Source organism: Marmota marmota, unplaced genomic scaffold (genome assembly GCF_001458135.2).
Source record: "Marmota marmota marmota unplaced genomic scaffold, marMar, whole genome shotgun sequence".
NCBI lineage: Eukaryota > Metazoa > Chordata > Mammalia > Rodentia > Sciuridae > Marmota > Marmota marmota.
The window spans coordinates 14,604,068-14,625,537 of NW_026000037.1; the positions used below are offsets into that span (position 1 = coordinate 14,604,068).

At 36.0% G+C, this 21,470-nt stretch overlaps 1 protein-coding gene across 13 annotated transcripts in view; it reads right to left on the bottom strand.

Annotated features, from left to right (window-relative positions):
- Positions 1 to 405: 405 nt before the first annotated feature.
- Positions 406 to 21,470, bottom strand: part of Elf2 (E74 like ETS transcription factor 2) — a 67,818-nt gene continuing 46,753 nt past the window's right edge. For 5 of the 13 annotated variants that reach the window (XM_048812075.1, XM_048812074.1, XM_015479043.2 and 2 more), the window contains 6 exons: positions 12,202 to 12,315; positions 10,569 to 10,742; positions 7,526 to 7,612; positions 3,975 to 4,167; positions 2,630 to 2,980; positions 406 to 2,175 (listed from right to left, as the gene is read on the bottom strand). In XM_048812075.1, coding sequence (XP_048668032.1) covers positions 1,551 to 2,175; positions 2,630 to 2,980; positions 3,975 to 4,167; positions 7,526 to 7,612; positions 10,569 to 10,742; positions 12,202 to 12,241 — 1,470 coding nt within the window. In that variant the 5' untranslated portion in view covers positions 12,242 to 12,315 and the 3' untranslated portion in view covers positions 406 to 1,550. The remainder of the gene's footprint in view (positions 2,176 to 2,629; positions 2,981 to 3,974; positions 4,168 to 7,525; positions 7,613 to 10,568; positions 10,743 to 12,201; positions 12,316 to 21,470) is intronic. The other 8 variants (XM_048812077.1, XM_015479044.2, XM_048812076.1 and 5 more) reach the window with 3 other exon arrangements.

Genomic DNA, 21,470 nt, shown 5'->3' on the forward strand with positions numbered 1-21,470 from the left:
GTCAAAAATATTAAGAATCCATTCATCTAATAAACAAATTTTCTTTGTAGTAGAGCATTAAGATGCAGAGTCACAGGACCTAGTTTTGTGTGAAATTAGGCAATTCAAGTGATCTTTTTGGTACCAATTTCTTAACCTGTAAAAGGGCTAGAATTACTTGTACTTCTTACCCTCCGAATGAGAACCAGATGGCTTGACTCTGAAGTGGGTCACATATATAAATTCTTTAAGTGTGGCTAACTAAAATACTAAATTACATAAAGTAGATCATTATAGTTCATGATAAAAATTAGGAAGGACTTGGCAGCATGCAGATGTTTGCCGAATATTCTTATACTAGGAAGCAACAGAAGTGGCATTTCTTCACACTTGTAAATATTGTTAAAAATATCACCAGAGACAAGATAAATTTCATTTCTATATTTCAGAAAACCTACTTGAATACACTTTGAAACAAGAGTACAACAAAATAGAATATACTTCAAATGTTGAATATACAAACTATTATAGTTCAAATCTGAACACTGGTACTTTCCCTCTTAAACTTTTAACTAAAAAAGAAAGAAAAAGTAAAAGAAATAAGGAAAAAAAAAAAAAAAAGAAAAAGAAAGAAAACAAATGCCAGGTACTAGAGCTACCTGACAAAAATTCATGCTGCGCCTGAACTTCCAAGTGACAGTAGAACTGAAACTGACGTGTCTGCACAGATACCAGGGCTGAGTGAATGACACAAGCATGTTACAGCAAAAGGCCAGAGCCAACTGTTAATTTGTCCACAATTAAGAAACTGACAGACTTAAAACTACCATATAAAATGTTACATGTAAATTCTATAACAATACTGTGCTAGGTACAAGATTTTTAAAATTTTTCTTTTAATAAAAAAGCTTTACACAAACAAGCCATTAGCTTATTTCAAGAAAGAAAACCGAAAATTAGTCTAAGGCCTTTGTTTTAAATCAGCTTAAGCTATATGATATTAAAAAAAAAAAAAAAAAAAAAGTCGCACTAGATCTTTTTTGCTATCCTCTTTCTGAAGCTTTTGGATCCATTCTTCAATTCACATTCTATAATACCTATATTAGCAGAGTCTTCACATAGCACCAGTTAAGTGAGTACTGTGCGAACACAGTAATAATTGCTGGTATGCATATAAAATGCATCAAAAATTGCTCTATGTAACAATGAGATCACCCATCCCAACCCCTCCCCACTGAAAACTATATAGCCTCTTACAGATGTTAGTGTTCCAAGTCTTAGTGTAACTTGATATTGTAGTGAGCTGCTTGGTCCCTTTCAATCCTTTTCCTTATTGACGGGTTCAGTTGTTTCCTACTGTAAGAGGCAGTTTTCTGTCAGCATCTCAATGTGTAGTTCATTTCCCACTGAAACATGGGATAGGTAATTTATTTCCAGTAAGATTGATTGTTTTCTTATATGCATTAAAAATGTTTTAAAGTCTTCCTTTGACTTTTCTTGATGACTTCCCTTGCAAACGTTTATGTCAGTACTACCACTAACAGTCTAAAAGTCCACAGTGGAGCTGCTCTTTATTTCTCACATGTCACTAGTCCTTCGGTCTTCATAGTTACCGGAAGGGCGAGAGCTGAAGGGGCGCTGACAACCACCACGTGGGTCACTGTCTTATTTCCATCTGCCGGTTTTTCTTCTACCAGCTGCAAAGTTTTCACATCATGTTCCTGCTTTTTTACTACTGCTTCTGATTTAACCTCTGGCCCTTTTATCACCGCACTGATAACTCGAGGAGGAGTCTGGCCAGATGCCTGTTGAGTGGGCACTGATAGTCTCATTACAGGTGTGCCATGGGCTATTGAAACAGGGGTAAGTGCTCTCACAGCCAATGGGGTTCCAACAATGTTAATGCTTCCTGATCCAGTCAAATTGGACTTTGTCTGCAGTTGACACTGTGCAAGTTGTGTAGCTGGGATGGTAATGATTTTGGCAGGCTGCATGGTGATTTTGTCTCCGTTTTCAGCAGAGGCTGGCATCACAGTAGGGATTGTCTGAATGACTACCTTTGGAGAAGTCGCTGTTGTTGGACTAGTGCTGGTTATTAATGGTGCACCTGCATTCACTGACTGAACTGCCACAGTTGAAATCTTCTGACCCAATGATGTCATTACAACAGGTACTTGCATTGCCACACGAACTGTCCTAGTAAATTAAGAAAAAAGTTGGTTATAATCGATGCTTAATTAGGAAATGAGTCTGTGCAAAAAGATGAATAAAACTCCAAAATGTGTAAAATTTTACAGATAAACTGGCAATCCAAGCTTAAAATATGAAATACAACAAAACAAATTTAAGAAAAAATTAAAACCCACATTATAGGTCCATCCAGTGTTGCTCTTGCCTAGTATGTACAAGGCCCTGGGTTCAACCCCACCATTGTGGAAAAGGAAAAAAATCTATGCAACCAGAAAAACCAATTCAAGTTACTTGAGGCATCTACTTTAACAACAAGAGTATTTAAAATATCAAGCACTTTTTAAAGTCCTGACAACAGTGGGTTTGTAGAATGTTATAATACGTACTAAACAAAAGGGGCATTTCCCGAGGAGCCTTTTCCAAAAACAGTACACGTTACAAATAACTATATGCCCCTCACCTTGGAGCTGTTGCTGCTGACACAGAAGCCGTAGTGGTCGGAGACCTGGAGGAGGCATCATGAGCAGGGGAAGTGATATTCACCACTCTAGATACACCCTTTTCTGTTCTGGAGCAGTTTATAGGAGAAGAGTTTTTTCCACCACGAACAGAAGTTGCTGCTTTCAGGAGACTTTCTGCAGACAGTGACACTCGTTCTAATGATTTCTCATCAGCAGCTGCTGCTAAATCTTCATTGCAGGTTTCACTTTTGTCATCATCTATGACCACTATGTTTTTGGGCATATCCTTGAACTGATACACAAGCCTCTGACCTTCAACCTTTGCAAGAATTCCCCGCTGGTAGTAGTATCTGAAAAGGGGAAAGATTACTAAATAAATCAAGTGTATTATCAGCCCCCTGTCCAAAAATGCAAAAACATGCACAGCAAACACCAGCATACATTCTCCTATCCCTGTAAGAGAAGGAAGAGCTTACGGCGTGGACTGCTCAAAAGGTTTCAGATATGCAGCAGAAATGAAGTAGAACGTGATACCATAGGCCCTATAATGGTGAGATCTGTTAAACAGGTGGCTAATTTGACTCTTTTTTATGTAGGAGGGGGGCAATAATGGAGACTGAATACAGGGGCACTCTGCCACTGAGCTATATTCCCATTTTTATTTTGAGGCAGGGTCTTGCTAAGTTCCTGAGGCTAGCCTCAAACTTAGAATCCTCCTGCCTCAGGCCTCCGGCCTCCAGAGCTGATAAGATTACAGGCATAAGCCACCATGCTCAGCCACAACTCTTTCTTAAATGAAATAATTACTGGAAGAAATTCTATTAGGATTTACAAAGGTTATGAAAACAATGTGACATTATATGAACAAATTACTTGAGTCACACTTACTAAGTGAGATGAATCTATGGGATTTGTGACTACTATCACATAAAACCCAATGTGTTTGTTTATAATACCCTTAGTATGCCCACCACATTGAAAATTTTGTGGATTTCTCAAACAGACAAAACTTAGAAAATTTTTCATGTCAAGAGAAATCCATTTGTAACAAAATTGCAAGAAATTAAAAAGCTAAGTAACTTTCGAAACTTTTTGAGGGGGGGTAATTTTTTTAAAGGCCTACAGCTTATAAAAAGGATTTTTTTTTCTGTATTTTTCAATGATGCTGAAATTATAGGCATGTGGATCAAACTCCTCACTCTTTACCTATTTCCCAATCTAAGAAGCTCCTCTAAAATACCCTCTAAAGTTATATTAAGGGATTTTTGAGCTCTTAAACAGCTAACAGACAATATAGAGATATATACAAGTTGAGTTTGAAAACTGGCTCATTTGTGTTCTTACCTTAAAGCTCGTCCCATAGTTTCATAATTCATGTCCGGTTTGTTCTTATGCTTTCCCCAAAGCTTAGAGACAGCCTTTGAATCCACAAGCTTGAATATACCCTTTTCTCTCTGAGTCCACTTAATATATCGAGGACACGTATTTTTATCTTGAAGTAGATCTAAAAGAAACTCCCACAAATAGGTTGTGTTTCCTTTAAAAACAAAGCAAAAACAATTCATTAACACAATTAAAGGCAAATAAAGTATCCTTTTTTATAATATAGAATGCCTACCGGAACTCTGTGGCACACAGCAATGTGGGAGGCTGAAGCAGGAGGAATGCAAATTTAAAGCCAGCCTCAGCAACTTGGTGAGACCCTGTCTTGAAATGAAAAAAATAAAAAGGGCTGGGAATGTAGCTCAGTGGTAGAATGTCCCTGGGTTTAATCCCCAATACCCACCCCTTCCAAAATAAATATAAAATAGAATCCTAAATATACTTGCTTGCTGATCTTAAAAACTGCACATTTCCAATTATGATACTAATAAAATAAATGTCCTGGGTTTTGTACTATCATGTATCACTGAATTCTAGAGTTTGAGTTTAGTGAAGAGAAAGACACAATTCTTAGCACAAAAGTTAACCTGAATTAAACAATCAAATTTATTAATTTGCAAAGGTCTGAAATCTGAATAAGTTAACATATACCTGTGTTTATTGTATTATACAAGCCTAAATTCCATATCAAAACTAATCAAAAGGCACTATTAGTTTTATTAAATAGGCCAGCAATATATAATAAAATGTGAGAAACTTTTTGGCATCAGTCTTAGGATCTTTTCGATCCTAAGATCCTACATCCCCAGTCCTTTTTTTATTTTGACACAGGGTTTCACTAAGTTGCTAAGGCTGGTCTCAAACTTGAAATCGTCCTGTTCCAGCCTCCTGAGTAGCTAGGATTTCAGGTGTGTGTCACTGAACCCAGCAACAAATTATTGCCTTTGAAACCAGATTTTTAAAAAACTCCTCTCATCTCTTTCTGCTGGTTATACCGGTATAACAAAAATAAGTAATATATTTAAATAATTTCATTGTATAAGACATTTGTGCTTCAGTCTTAAACATGAGCTTCTTAAATGGACTACTAGAAAGAAATAGGGTGATCCCTAAAATTAGTATTTATCAAATGTCAGCTACATCATTAGCTCTGGATCGCACAACTAATATTAAAATCTGAAACTGAGGAAATACATTATTCATCACATATAGTGCTTAAGTGCAGTGGAGGATACAGAATAAAATTTAAAACCTGGTTTCTACCTCAAGGTATTTACAATTTAATAGACAAGAAACAAAAAGTAGATAAGTTAAACAACACTACAGGAACAGTATATCAGAAGGCAATGCATAATTACATTCCAAATGAATCACAAAAAACAATGGGGCCTCAGGAATGGGAATAAAGCAGGCTGGCAAAACATCACAAAGACTTAGAAATTGGCTGAAGTTTGCATAAAAGGAAGGAATCTGGGCAAATAAAATAAGGAACTTAATCCCCAAAAGAAGAAAGAAACCCCGCCCACCCACTGGAAAAGGGAAGAGAAGTGGGCAGGGGTCATGAGAAAAGCAGGCTTTTCAGGTTTCTTTTATTCCCTGTGGAGCCTTCAGAAGCAGAGGTTCTGAAATTGATGAAAGAACAGAAGCGTCCTAAGGAGAAGACACCACCACTGGGCCACCAAGCAGTCTCCATAACCTTAAACCCAGACCCAAGCTACAGGCTACCTGAGAAGCTTCCAAACCAAGCTGCCAACCCAATTCTCCTTTAATCGACACACTGACACTCTTCCTCTGGTATTTAATTTTTAATCTGGATTTCCCTCACAATTAAACAAATTCATGGTTCCAGAGTGGAACCAAGTATGCATCTCTCAACCTAAAAAGACTGACCCTCAATTTTCACAATATTACATTAACTATCTCTGAAGCTCTATTACATCAGCATCATTAACCTAGAAACCGATGAACCATGTATCAACTACATTAAAATTTGTTGCTGGGGGCATTTTTATTTTATTCACAGCCAGGGGATTATCAGGTCCTTAAAGCAGACATAGTAAAAGTGAGCAGAGGCTTTATGCTGGAAGAAATTTTTATACAGCAGAGACAATGCCTAATACATAGCAGGAGTTTGCTTCAATGCTTGTTGAATTAATTAAATTCATCAACATTGCTTGGTTATCTTTAAAAACTCCACTCAAGTTTCCATCCAAGTTAATTAACAATCCTAGTTCTGGTTTTAAGGAAAACAAGATTCAGAAAGGGAAGCCTTCTTTGTCAGGTAAAGCCTATGTCATTTTGTAAAGGAGGAGACACTGCTAGATTTTGAATCCAGGTTTGCCTAAAACAAGTGTCCACATTGTAACATCTGCCTCAAGTTTAAGACTGAAATTTTAATGAAAAGCAATTTTTAGGCTGGGGGTGTAACTGTATGGTAGAATGCACGCTTATTAGAATATGAGAGGCCCTGGGTTCATTCCCCAACACCGAAAAAACAAGGGGTGCAGGAGGAGGATTTGACTGGTAAAAATAGGTCATCACAAAATTTTTCTCCAGAGTTAAGCATAAGGTCTTTTTTAGAGGTGAAGGGAGTGGGATCCCGGGGATTGAACTCATGGGGGCTTTACCACTGAACTACATACCCAGTCTTTATTTTTTTAAGTGTTGAGACAGGATCTTATTAAATTACTGAAGGCCTCACTAAATTACTAAGATTACTGCCTTGTACCACCATGCCTGGGTAAGCATAAGGTCTTTGGGTGTAAGGATACCACTGACACTGATAAGAATTATAATTTATCTATCAAATCTTAGTCTGAAAACATTTATTCATTAAAGTGATTAATTTGGGGCTATCAGATTATGAGACAAAATATATCTAAAACCACTACTGAAATGTTACTTGAAGTCATTTTACTCAATGAATTAAGAAAACAGAGTGGGGGAAGCTTATTGCAGTTTTTTATTTTTAGTGAGGATACACATATTTTCAAGCAAAAAGTTTTTCAAATCTTAAGTTTTGTCTCATGACTGAAATTTGCTGATGAGAAAATTAAATTCAGCCTGCCCTAAATTCTTGTACTGCTTTAAACAAGTTAAAAAAGTATGTTTCAGAAACAAGTCTTAGTTGTAACCTCTTTCAATTCAAGTGGCTCTGTGTGGGGATGAGTGCTAGTATATACACACGCGCCCCAAAACCAGCGCCCCTAAGAAGGATGTGCATCAAGTTGTCCTAAGGATGTCAGGACCTCTTGATACTCCCCCCCAGTGTTGCTATGGCTATAGAATCCCAGTGGAGGTTGGGGATGACAGGGAGGACCAGGTCTAGATATTCTGATAAGGCTCCCCAGGTAATGCTGATCCATCCCTAATTTAGAAACACTACTAGCAACTGTAGTCCCATATACACATGTAGTAGAAATGATTTTTTTTTTAAACCACTAATGTAAACATGTTACCTAACTGGGGGAGAAAGAAAATGCTCATCTCCAAAATAATCCTCCCCAAATTACCTTTTCCTTCTCTGGGTTTCTTCTTGATACCTAACTCAGGAGACCCATTGGAAATTGGTGATTGCTGGGTTTTTGGTTTACGGCCAACTGAAAAAAATAAGATATCGAAAACAGGAAAAATAACAGAAGTATGATTAGCTGACCCTCTGATAACATATTATTAATTTAACTACACATTAACATATGGCCTAAAATACTCAGTATATGTATGTAAATAGTTGCTTCTAAAAGCAACATTTAAAATACTTCTGCAATTTTAAATGAAGCAGCTAGCTCCTCTTCAAGGTATGCAGCAAATAAGATACTACCAATCTATTTTTATGGTCAGAGCCTCAATCTGCTAACCTTTTTACATTAATGTAGCAATACCAACAAGTCCTAGTATAATGTTTTTTGTGGTGCCTGGGATTGAACCCAGGGCGCTTAAGCACTGTGCAACATCCCCAACCCTTTTTTAAAATATTTTATTTAGAGGCAAGGCCTCACTAAGTTGCTGAAGCCAGCTCTGAACTCACAATCCTCCTGCCTCAGTCTCCCCAGCCACTAGGATTACAGGCCTGCACCACCATGTCCGGCTTTTGTATTCTCTTCTATGGGATTGTTAGAAACAGCTCTACTTATTGCAGAGGATATGATGATCTATAAAGTCCTCTGAGCTCAAATGAGGAAAAATAAAAAATATTAAAACACTCTCTATTGCTCTGAAACAGATGATTCACCAGAATTTAAGCAAAAGCGTTTAAATTCCCCTTCCTCAACATGCACATATATTTTAAGAGTTTAAAAAAAAAATTCCAGGTGATTGTTTTATATGTCTAATAAATGTCTGTGCCTTTCTCTTTTGTTTCTCATTTCTGTCATTAGGCTCTCAGACAGACTAGCATCTACAATGAAGAGAAAAGCAAGGGCTAAATCTACACTAAAGAAGGCATAAGTCTAAAATGAGTTACATTAGATCCTCAGCACAGATGAATGACTACTTGGCAGAGAGGAAGTCTGAAGGAAACAAGTCTATCATGTTTTCAGATTAAAAAAATTACTGATTTGGTGACTGTCATACAGTTAGGATTTCTGATGTCATTCTCTCTTCTCCATTAGCAAGGCTTATTTAGATTAACCACATAAAGACCTAAATTGTCTTAATACGTATTATAAAATAGATATTTTCTAGGACTTCATTTTGGTAACTAATAAATGAAACTCTGCATTTACAAAAACCAGAATGCAAGTTCTCTGGTGTCCTTATTAGAATAAAGCTTAATTTCTCAAATAATACTTATTCTGTCAGTAATAAATCTAATATCTTCACCATCTCCTCAATTCAAGCATGAAAGCCCAAGGTGAAAAAGAGGCTAAATCAGGTGTGGTGCCATGCACCTGCAGTTTCAGCTACTCAGGATGCTAAAGTGGGAGGACCAGCTAACCACACAAGTTCAAGACCATCCTGGGCCACATAATGAAATCCTGTCTAATAAAACAGTTGGCTTAATTTCTTTTCTTAGAAGGTAGCATTTCCAAATCAGGTTCCTTAAGAAATTAACAGAGTACTCCTCAGTAGGAAATAGGAGGGCTCTATCAAATTAACTTTTAAAACACTGACACTGAAGCCTATCCTTTCTTGGAAATATACTACATACATTAGTAATTAAAGGCACTGAAAATAAAAAAGCTCTGCTACTAAAAAATAAAATGTACTTGAAAAAACAAAAGTAATGGCACTCTGATGATTCACTGACATCCTAATGGCAATGAGTATAGAATAGTTATATGTAATTTTTAGATGGTCATTCAAGAAGAGCTTTCAAAGATATAGTAGTAAATTGGCAAATTATTTCCTGATTTATATCATACACATCCTGGTTCTCTATATGACCCCCGCTGTTCATGTTTTTTCCCATCTTTTTTTGTTCTATTTTTGTTACATGCAACCAGCCAAAGGCTTTTAGTGGGTAGTGAGTTAATAAAGCTGCTTATATGTATGTCATTTGGTTTTAAACATTTATAGTAGGAAATAATTCTTGCTTCTAAATTCTCTTTCCTATCTTTCTCAAGACCCAGCTACCTCCAGGTATACTATGGGGGAGGGGTGGACCCCAGGGCCTTGCACATTCCAGGCCAGTGCCCTATCCCTGAGGCACACCACCTCCCAGCTTGGTGCTCTGTCCATTTCTTCCTTACAGCAGTGAGTACACGGCAACAATTTATGAATTTTATTCATTAAACTGGGTTTAATGAATAAAAGAAAATACCATTATTTCTAACATACCTTTACCTTATTTTTGCTTTCTTTTCCCCCTCTATTTAAATGCAAAGACACAGGGAAGAAACTAAAATTAGATGAGTACCTAACTTAGGATTTTACTCCTTTCAAATTTTGGCTCCTTTAGTTTCAATAGGAAAGAATACTGGTATCACTCTGTTTCCATGTGAGATTGGAGATGCCCTTTTTAAAAATTTTTATTTTGAAACAGGTTCTCACTAAGTTGCCAAAACTGGCCTCAAACTAAGTTGCCCAGTCTGGCCTCAAACTTGCAATCCTCCTGCCTCAGCCTCCTCAGTAGCTGGGATTATATGACTATACCACCATGCCAGGCTTAAAAGCTCCTTTTTAGATAAGTACCATTAGAGCCTAAATACAAACTTGTTTAAACAGTATAAATGTTAAAACACAAAATTAAAATCTCAGTTTGTCATCAGTGAGGCTCAAGTCCAGAAACTCATGGCACCAAAGTAAAGCCATTCAAATTTTTTAAAAATAATAAAAACAAAAAACTCAATCTGTCTTTTAATATTTTTTTTTTAGTTGGACACAATATCTTTATTTTATTTACTTACTTTTATGTGGTGCTGAGGATCGAACCCAGGGCCTCGAACGTGCTAGGCGAGCACGCTGCTGCTGAGCCACAACCCCATCCCCAATTTGTCTTTAAGACTAGATAGCATATATTATTTTTTTGTGTGTGTCCCTTAAAGGGGGGGAAAAAGTGCCAGCAAAAAAAAAAAAAGTCATCTGTTTTCTCAGAAATTTATAAATATTCTCTACCTTTTTTCTTTTTCATTGGTTCATGGCTCTCTGGTGACGTAGGAATAGGAGAGGTATCCATTGGTTCAGATTCTTCAGTCGACACCTCCACTACAGTTTCTGTAATGACATCTGGCCTCATAGCAGCATGGATAAATTCTGGAGTTGATACACAAGGAGGAACAAACACTTCCACTATAAAAAAAAGTTGAAAAATTAAAATTTCCCACCCCTATTAATATTTCTTATAGGGATAGTTCAATATTTAGAAGTAAGGTTTACCATGAATCAAAGCAGGATAAAAACTAAATACTAAAGAAATTAATTTGTTGAATATTCAATATGATCCAAAGTATGCAAGAAAATAAAAGTGAAAGAAATTATCTTAAAGGTGGTAAACAATCACTTTTTTTTTTTTGGGTGTTACTGGGGATTGAACCATCCAGGAGTGTTCTATCACTGAGCTACATCCCCAGCCCTTTCTTATTTCAAACAGGGTCTCAATAAATTGCAGAGGCTGGCCTCAAATTTTCAATACCTCTTGCCTCTGCTTCTCAAGTAGCTCAGATTAAGGCATGCACCACCACACCAGGCTTCTTCACACTTTTAAGCTCTCTGTAAACTTTTGATTAATTTTGACAGCTGGGAAAACATTTTAAAATTATGGTCTAACAGTTCTTTAGTAATTACTTTCCTTCCATATATCCATAATTATTCTTTAGGTAATATATGCAAATTTATCAGATTTATAAATATGTATTCAGTAAAAAGTATGCACTTATAGTTCATTTTAGAATATAAAAAAGAAGACTGTTCATTACAGATCAATGAAGATTACATTTCAATATTTCAAATTCATATTTAATGAAATAGTCCTGGTTTTTAGGTCAATAAAAACAGTACATACAAATTGCTATCTTGTATGGTATTACACACTAATGTTGCTCTGGCTTCCTTTGAATATGCGTGATTAATCTGTATTTGACATTTCTATTTCAAATTTAAAGATATACTATCATGGATTAATATATTGACCAATAAGCCATAATTTACTTCTCCTATCCCTGAATAAAACACAGGGATCCCTATTTGAATTAAAAAGTATAGCTGCTCTTAGCATTTATCATAAATTGGTATTAAGTATCTATCTCTATCAAATCAAAGTAATATTTGAACATTTTATTAAAATTAGCACTACAGTCTAAAAAGGAAAAGGAGATTTAAAAAGTTAACTCAGAGGCTGAAGGGGCATGAAGGAAATGGCATAAGCTCCCTACTCCACCATCAAGGGTTCCCTAGAATTATTGCCTGTTTATAACTGAACAAAGGACTGATAGTGGTCACAGAAGGCAATGGCCCAATGTGCCACTCTTAAGGACTCTAAAAGGCCTAAATTTACCCAGAATTATGGATACATACATAACATAAAAGGCTATTTCATAAAAATCTATATACCTACAGTATCATTTTCTGCATCATTTATTATGAGATTAAGTATTCAAAGTAGGATTTGGGAACCTTAATAAAGATCAATCATTCTCTCAGGTTTTTATGTATAATAGACCTTTGAGAAGTCCAACAATAATACTCTGGCATTAAAAAGTCTTCATTCTAATATGAAGTAATATGACAGTAAGATGAACAGTTCACATACCAGGACTTCTTGCATCCCTCAAGCAGGTAGGAGATTCCATATGAAGCAAGGCTTCAGCAGCTTCAATCGTCTTATCTGTACAGTGTGCATTACTGCTATGAACTGAGGCTTCCACTGGGGGAAAAGTAAGTTTTACTGAATTAAAAATGAACTACATACATTACTGTTTAAGACATAACTATAAATTATCTTCTATGTGAACAACTCTATTGATAATACTTACAGAAATAACTTAAAACCAAAATAAGGTAGTATTTACACTTAATGAATGTGCATTTAAAAAGCAACCAATGAGGCTGATGAAAAATTAATGAGAAGTTTCTGGATCTTATCCAAAGGAAAACAAAAAAAGACCCTCCCTTGAAATTTGAAGTCTGTATCAATTTTAGGCCAAAATTAACTTGAGGGTGGGAAGCAGGGAGAGGATGGTGTAGATTAACAATCCTACAAGGTCAATTATATATTTTGATATATTGCCACTAAAAACTACAAGTAAGAAAATACTTAACAGAATCGGTCAGAAACATTTTTTATTTCTAAGTGATTTTAATAAATTAGTTTAATTTACAGAGACTCTCTTGAATGAGCAGGGCTGCCTGAGATGTATAACAACACCCATTAACTTTAGCTATAGGACAATTGGGAACTTTCTTCACAATAACCTTGTTCTTTTCCTCGGAACTTCACTTGACTTTGCTAGGTTTTACCTTGGGGATTTTTTCTGTTTTTGTTTCATTATTTTGAGATTGGCCCTGGTTGGTCTCAAACTTGTGGATTCAAGTGATCCTCCTGCTTCATCCTCAAGTAGCTGGGACTACAGAGGCCCACCACCACACCTGGCTCTCTTAAGAGATGTTTAAGTTTCTTTAACAGTTATCCCCCCACCACAAAGCCTTTTCTAATTCCATCACCTTTTGGGTGTCTCTTCTACCGCTTCTTTTCATGCTTTGATATTAAGTTACTTGTGAAATTGTTCTAGTCTCTGCCACAATCTCTTTAGGGCCTCAATGTTCTTCAAAAAGCAGGAATATTACTTACCTCAAATAGTTTTTAATACCTTTATTTTGTTTGTTATTTTTTTCTTACGTGGTGCTGAGGATCAAACCCAGTGCCTCACACATGTGAGGCAAGCACTACCACTGGGCCACAACCCCAGCCTCAACCTCAAATAGTTTTGGGAATTAAATGATGTGATTTCCATTTAAAAAAAAAAAAAAAAACTTAGCACAGTGCCTGGCATATAAATAACTTGATAAACAGTGACAACTTAACACTCCCACAAGATACTAATAGACTCCTTGAGGTCAAGGGAGCTATCTTAACTCAACTTTATAGCTGCTATAATTCTCAATGTTCTTTTATGTATTGAATGTCGAACAACCCACTGACCTTCCAAGGGAAGTGGGGGACAAACTTCTTAATGTTTTATTAATTTTGCATTATATATTCAAATACTGAATACTTTCCTTGGTAAAAGGCTCTAAAACATATATGTGTAGCAGTTTTTAATTTGATAGATTTTTCTCAAGATGTCCTCTCAAGAAACTGAAAGTAAATGTTTATACAAGTTTCATAAAATCATATTCAAATTCACAAGTTCTATTCACTAATGACATGAATCTTTATTTTCAGGAAACTTATAACTGGGGAGAAAAATCCACTTGGTTTCAGAATTCACCAATGCTAAAGCTTCAGCTTTAAGCACCAGTCATTTGGGGAGCATTTATTTTAAAAATCCAGAGACGGTTCCACCACCTGTTGCACATCATCCACACTCTCAACCAAGGTACTAGGTCTCTCCAGTTGCTCTTTCCATTTATGGAAATCTGCTCAAAGCTAAATGGTTCCAGAGAGGCAGCCAAACCTCTAAGTAAATCTATCTTTAGGTGACCCTGCTTACTCTTATCTGCAGCTTCACTAAAGCAAAGGATTCAATCAGTCCTTCTAGCTCAAATTTTTAAGAAACTTAGTAGTAAGTATAAAATATATTACTATTCTCAGGAATTTTTTCAAAGTGCCTCCCTACAATACTCACATATACTACTGAACCTGGAAAGCGCACACAGGTTTTAAAAATTTAATCTAGGAGCATTCTCTTTAAAAGTCTGCTTGGTGCTGCAATTTAGCTGTTGTCTTAGGTGCTATTAATAAACTATCCTGTGTAAACTAATGCCTTATGTAATTGTGTTAAGACACACCCTAAAACTCTACCATATTAAAATCAGACTTGAAGTATTCAGTATTAGTAATTTACCAGATTTTTAAGTAATTAATTTATGAACAAAATGAAATTTGCCTAACACATACTATGTGCCTGAAATTCTTATGTAGTTTGAGGCATATTTTCAAAACCTTAATTTCTTGTTGTTATAGAAAAAATTTTAAAGTGTTATTTTCTTATATTTCTGACCTTTCCCTTCTCCCCAATGTGCAACATATTATATCCTAGAAATGCCTTTTTAAAAAATTTATTTGGTAAGATAAATACATATTATAAGAAAATTTATATCTTCAATTTAGGATGAGAATATAAAATATGTATATGACATCTAAGAATTATCGACCAGAGAACTAACAGTTTAAGGATAATCAACAAGTGGTTGCTGAGTATTTCACCAGTGTCTGCCCTATGCTACAAATCTGGGATACAGTGTGAATAGGTTGTCTAGCTTCATGAAGCTAATAGTTCAGAGGATGTCAAAAACTTAAGTATAATAAAATATAATTTTAAAAGTTACTCTGTAAGACAACAGCTCAAGGAGACCACTGATTTCACTTCTTTTTCGATGCTTACTTCTTTCACTTTCATCTACCAACTCAAATAATGCTAAACACAAAATTCCAAGAGCTCACTCTCAATTTACAATAATGTACCACTGACAGTTCCAAGAATACCTATTTTGTAAAAACAGGCACTATGTCTATACTTTTGTTAACAGAAGTAATTTTTTTTCCCTTGCACTACTGGGAACTGAACCCAGGAGTATGCTACTACCAAGCTGAACATCCCCAGTCCTTTTTATTTATTTATTTTTTTGAAGGAGAGTCTCACCAAGTTGCCCAGACAGGCCTTGAACTTTGAATCCCCTGCCTCATCCTCATTGTGTGCCACCAGCCCAGCAACAAGTAGTTTTTGATAACAGAAATTTTAAGAGCCACCTCTTTTATACAAGTTTCTATAATTAAAACAATTTTTTTTCAATACTATTTTGTTCAGATCAGTAATTAAAATTTAAACTCAAACTACACACAATTCTAAAGCACAAGCATAAATTTAACAGTGTTGTGCAATCAAAGTAAGTAAACTAAAAGCAATAGCTGAAAAATAACACTCCTTACCTCTTATTTAAAATGTGAGAGACTAGTATCCTTTTTAAACCTGTGTATGAAATTTACAGAGGAAAAACAAGCAACTCCTTTTAAATAGAAACAAATGAAGCTGAAAGTAACCAGAAAGGTATCATTTTCTAGTAGTTCATATTACTAGTCAATCCTCCTTGAAGAAATAAATGCATCAAATACATTTCAAAAACTATTTTCATTTTAAACACAGTGCCAAAACTAAAAATTGCCCAAGTCTTCATTTACTACTGGTAGGAATATTCTTGTTCCATTTCTATGTTTCTAATCAACTGGTGTTTGTATGGTAGACTATTCCAGACTCACTCAACAGCTGTTACAAAATACCAAACTTGGTAATTAAGTCTGACAAGAGGCATACCTCTCAGCTTTGCATAAGAGAATGCTGGCAATGGATCTAGTTCATAACAATGTTCTCAAGTCAAAAACAAAATTTAGTAGCAATTTCATTTGAGAGCAATGGAGGGAAATGTTAAGATGTTCCATTAAGTGACAGAGTACTCTCCTACAAACAGCACCACAAACCAGTATCACAAGATCATCACTGTTCAACCACCACACACTTAACTTATGTCATGCACAGGCTGTAACAACAATAGTAATAAAGAATACAAATGAAGGCAATGAAAAGAGGGGAAAGTAAAAGTTTGGGTACTCTACCTTTTTTTTTGCCCTTGACCTAATTAATGTATCTGTGTTATAAACTATAAAAGAGAAAATAACTAAATACTATTTTCCAAGAAAAATAACTAAATACTATTTTCCAAACCAAAGCTGTCCAATAATAACAGCAACACATATAAACTTTTCCTGTAGCCACGTTTCAAAAAGCAAAATTAACACCTTTGTTTAACCCAATACATCCCAAACATTGCCATTTCAACATGTAATCAATATAAAGAAATTTAAAACTCTCAGTCACATTTCAAGTACTCAGTAGGCTACTGGCTACCATACTGAACAGGGACTGAACAGGAATACTGTAATTCAGCTCTTCTCAAACTGTTTCTATTCAGAGGACCCCAGAGTTTGATAATATAAGGTCTTGTCTATAGATATGTATCATATTTGAAATTAAAACAAAAGAAATTTTAAAATACTAATTAATTTTAAAATAATTACTTGTAAACAAACGCCTTTGTGAAAACTTCTAAACAAATGTTGTAAACTTTTATAAACAGATTACTTGTAAACAAATTTCTTTTTTAAACATTTATTTTTAAGTTGTAGGATGACACAACACCTTTATTTATTTATCTATTTTTTTTTCATGTGGTGCTGAGGATAGAACCCAGTGCCTCATGCATGCTAGGCAAGTGCTCTACCACTGAGCCACATCCCCAGCCCTGTAAACAAATGTTTTTATGAAAAACTTTTTTAAAAAATTTATTTTAATTAGTTACACATTACAGTACAATGAATGAAAAACTTTTTTTAAAACAAAAAATTCAGAGTAGCTTTGTTTTTTACATTTTTGCAAATCTTTTTTGTTGTGCATGCATACACCTACACCACTGGGGACTGAACCCAGGGCCTCCCACATGCTAAGCAGGAACTACACCACAGAGCTACATTCCCATCCCTGAACATCTTTTTAATACTTAATTTATTTGAAGGCAGACAGATTTACCTCCTTCATTCAATATGTTGGAATACTGTGTCACAGCCTTTAGCAAACTCCTCGCACACTTGTGAAAGTGAAAAAACAAATGATCTTTTAGTATCATCAAGAAAACAGTTTTAACTTCCCAGATAAGACTCTTGGGACTCTCAGAATCCCCAGATCAGAGAATATGGGTTTTAAGGTACACAATTGTTTATTTATCATCAAATGTAATCAATAATAACTACATTCTATACTCATTTCTATGAGTTTTAGCTTCTAAATATAAATATCAATATGTAAATGAAAAATTACTATTCCATTTCTATAAGTAAAACATTATTTGTCCACTTACATATTAAGGATTTTTTAAAAGCTGCAATTTTTTGAACATTTAAACTACAGAGTACACAAACAGTTATTTTAAATGTCAAGACATCCTTCTCTGCCCATAAAATTGGTTTCAAAATTAAATTGCTTTATGTTGAATTATCCTGGTTGACTTTTTACACAACAATGTTACTCTGTAACTCATTTTTATATAAATTTTAGTATTAATGCTGCAATGAATTCTGAAGGTCAATTTCAATACAATTCCCAACCAGCACCCCTTCCGCACCCCCACCCCTTAATAATACAAGGGACTGAACCCAGGGCCTCATGAAGGTTTGACAGAATTCTATCACTGAGCTATACCACCAGCCCCCAAAGGAAAATTTTTTTAAAGAAAATTAATACCATTTTAATTTTTATTTCAACACATGCTTCCTGTCTTTTTTCACATACTGCTATTTTTTTTTTCCTATTGATACATGTTGAGCACTCCAAATCTGAAATGCTCTGGCATTTATGCAAATATTCCAAAATCCTAAGAACTCTGAAATCTGAAACCCTTCTGGTCCCAAGCACTTCAAGATAAAGGATACTTAACCTTCACTAGATATTCCAATTCATAGTAAATCAGAAATAAAATTTACAATTTCAAATTTCATGACAAATGCTGACAAAATACAACTTTTTCTTTTGTCAAGTGAAAATATTTAGGCAAACCTTCCAGAGAAAAATTTCCCCTTCATTTAGTAACTATTATAAAACAGAACTTCTGATGCCTTTACTTCTCAAATGTAAAAAAAAGAAAGAAAGAAAAAGAAGTCAAGGAATGCATATGTGGTGATACAAAGGTGGCATTTTTTTAAAAGTTGTTGATGAACCTTTATATGGTGTTGAGAATCAAACCCAGTGCCTCTCACATGCTAGGAAAGAGTTCTACCATTGAACTACAATCCCAGCCCCAAAGGTAGCATATTTTAAACCAAAATCTTTGAGGAAATCCAGACCATAGACACACAATACTTTCACATAAATTCTAAGCATTAATGCCAGACATTTGTTTTCCTGTATTAAGCTAACTATACTAAAACCAAGCCTTAATTATTAAACTATATAAATAGACTTAATGTATGTACATAGCCTCAAATTCCAATTTGTCACCCATTTATAAATAAACTAACCTCTTAAATATGTAATACCACAAACTCGTAGTATAATTAAAAAAAAAAAAGAAGAAGAGCTTTAACTTTCCATTAAATAGTCGAGCCAATTATAACTTTAGAGCTTAAAAAAATCTTAGAGGTCATTTACTTAACCCTGTCAGAGAAAATGAAGCCATAAGTCACCAGGAAAACCTAGTGTTAGTGATAACTAGATAAAGATCCTCAACTCCTTGCTTCAGGGTCAAGGCTCACTTTTACAAATCCTGTTGTCAGTGAAAGTTTTATAAAGTGTGTTAAGTCTTGACCACAAAAAGATATTTTGTGTATATAAATGATAGTGATATATAATAAGCTCATTTATTTCATCCCACTGACAGCATAAATACTGACGGCTGAAGGAGTACATATACATGATAATTAAGTTCTAAAGGAAGAAAACATTAGCAAGTCTATTCTCTTGTACTTTAATATGTGACAGTAGTTACCACTCCACACTAATCATCAATCTATTATTATAATCACCACAGCTATTCTTACATTTATACATCATAGAGATTTTCATGTATCTTCTCAACTAGATCATAAAATCTCTGTGAGGAAGAATTTTCTCTCACTCTTGATGACCTCCCTCAGAGATAAAAAGTGTGTCCTGACCATTTTACAAATACAAAATTTGCTAACATGACAGAAACTGGCAGCAACAAAAATTTAGAACCATGTTATCTTAATTTCTGGGATATCTCTTCTAACTTATCAAACGCAGTGCAAGGCAAGTGCTCTACCACTGAAGTACAACCCTTGTCCCCAAACATATTCTTTGTAGATCATCATGATCGAAAATGGTATTGTATAACACATAATCTTTCTTATTTGCGCACTCTGGAGCTATGAAAACAAGGTACACAGCTTGCCAGAACATGAAAAGTAAAAGACATAACTAAGATCTGCAGTACTAAAGAAATTCAGTAAAGCTGGAAAAGGACATTTAATTTCTTTAAAAACCTTTATCATGGCTGTGGGTGTAACTCACTGGTAGAGCACTTGTGTAGCATGCTGTGGCCCCAGGCTCAGATCCCTAGCACCAAGGGGGAGGGGTGGGAAGTACACCATTATCAAAAAAAACCAAAACTCTGTATATTCAAACCAAACACAGTTTATATCTACAGGTCACTTCATTTTGCTGATCATTCCCAAGGACTAATGAAAAAAATGCCTCCTACTGATGAAGTTAAGCCCTCTCACCTTTATTGTACTTTTTAAAAGATCTAACTGCAGAAGCTATTTCAAGGTTCTCTGTGGAGTATTCAATCAGTGGAAACAACCTCTCTCATTCAGCAGTCACCATTATCACTGACCCAACCAATTGTAATTATTGACTGTAATATAAAGTCAAAAATTTATATTAATTCATATTGTATTATTAATGGACCGAAACATAAAAAGGAAGTTTTCATTGTGCTTTCTTGCATTCATTAAATTCTGTGTGTGTGTGTGTGTGTGTGTGTGTGTGTGAGAGAGAGAGAGAGAGAGAGAGAGAGATGCTGGGGATTGAACCCAGGGCCTTGTGCATTCGAGGCAAGCACTTTACAAACTGAGCTATGTCTCCAGTCCAAAAACTTAAAAGTCTTCATTTCAATTACTACTCAGAATACTGTGATTTGTCTTTGGAACTTATGAAAAGTATAATACTACGATTCATAGAATAAAAGGCTATTCACCATGTGTTATACAATACATATGGTTACATGATTCCAGTTCCGTTAAATTTAAAGATACACGTGTTCATGTTTTATCCTCAATCGAATTGCATTACATAGTTTTGCAGCCAAACAACTAATTTCAAGACTCCCTACCTAAAAACAATGGATAGAAAAAGTGCAAGACCTTTCTTAGCATTACTATTCCTTGGACATTTCTCATTTTCCAATTCCCATCGACAGTGATATGACACAGAACCCGGAGAAAGGAACATGTATATTTATTATTACATTAAGCAAATAATATTCAAGCCATGCTACAACGACCTAGGGCCCTCACTGTGCCGTCTGCTATTAAGCAAAGCTGCTTTTTCTATGTAACTTAAGTCCATGCCCTTCCGCTGCAGCAGTGGCGCTGCACATCCCCCACCCCTCAGCCACTTCCGTGTTTACACTCCTCTTCCCTCCAATTCCATGCGTACATTGTCAGCTTCACTCCCGCCCAATCTTCATTGGCCCAGCGAGGGCCCGTAGTCCCGCCCCCAGAAATCAACGTTCTTATTTGGAACATCTCAGAGAGCAGATTGGAACGGGAGACCTGTCAATCCCGCGGGTTCTGTCCTCTCCTAGGCGCTTCCGCTATGGTGGGAGGTTTGGGGGGGAGGGGAAAGGGGGCAATTCCGTGCGGAGACTTCCCTGGGCCCAAGACTCCCTCCCGCCCGCCCCGCTCCTTCACATTCACCCACTGTTTACAAAAATAAACGCTCTTCCCTCTCGCCCCGACGCACCAGGTCAGGGGGACGAAATATACTCCGTGTCCTTCCCATTCTCTCCCCCAAAAATACACCCCACGAGGGAAGGGGCATAAACCTAGTTTCTTCACAGCCACCCACTAAACGAGGAGAGGCGAGCCCCTGGGAGCCGTAGCACCCCGGTTCCTCAACGTTATTAAGTGACCCTTTCCAGGACCGTTACTCCTGAGCTGCATAATGCGGGGATGTGGGGAAGAGGGAGGGTCCGGGCATTTTTTGGCGGGTACCGGTCCACCGGACATCGCCCGGGGCTGCCCGGTCCATGCGGAAGTCACGGATGCGTAGGCGAAGTCTGAAGGGGGGC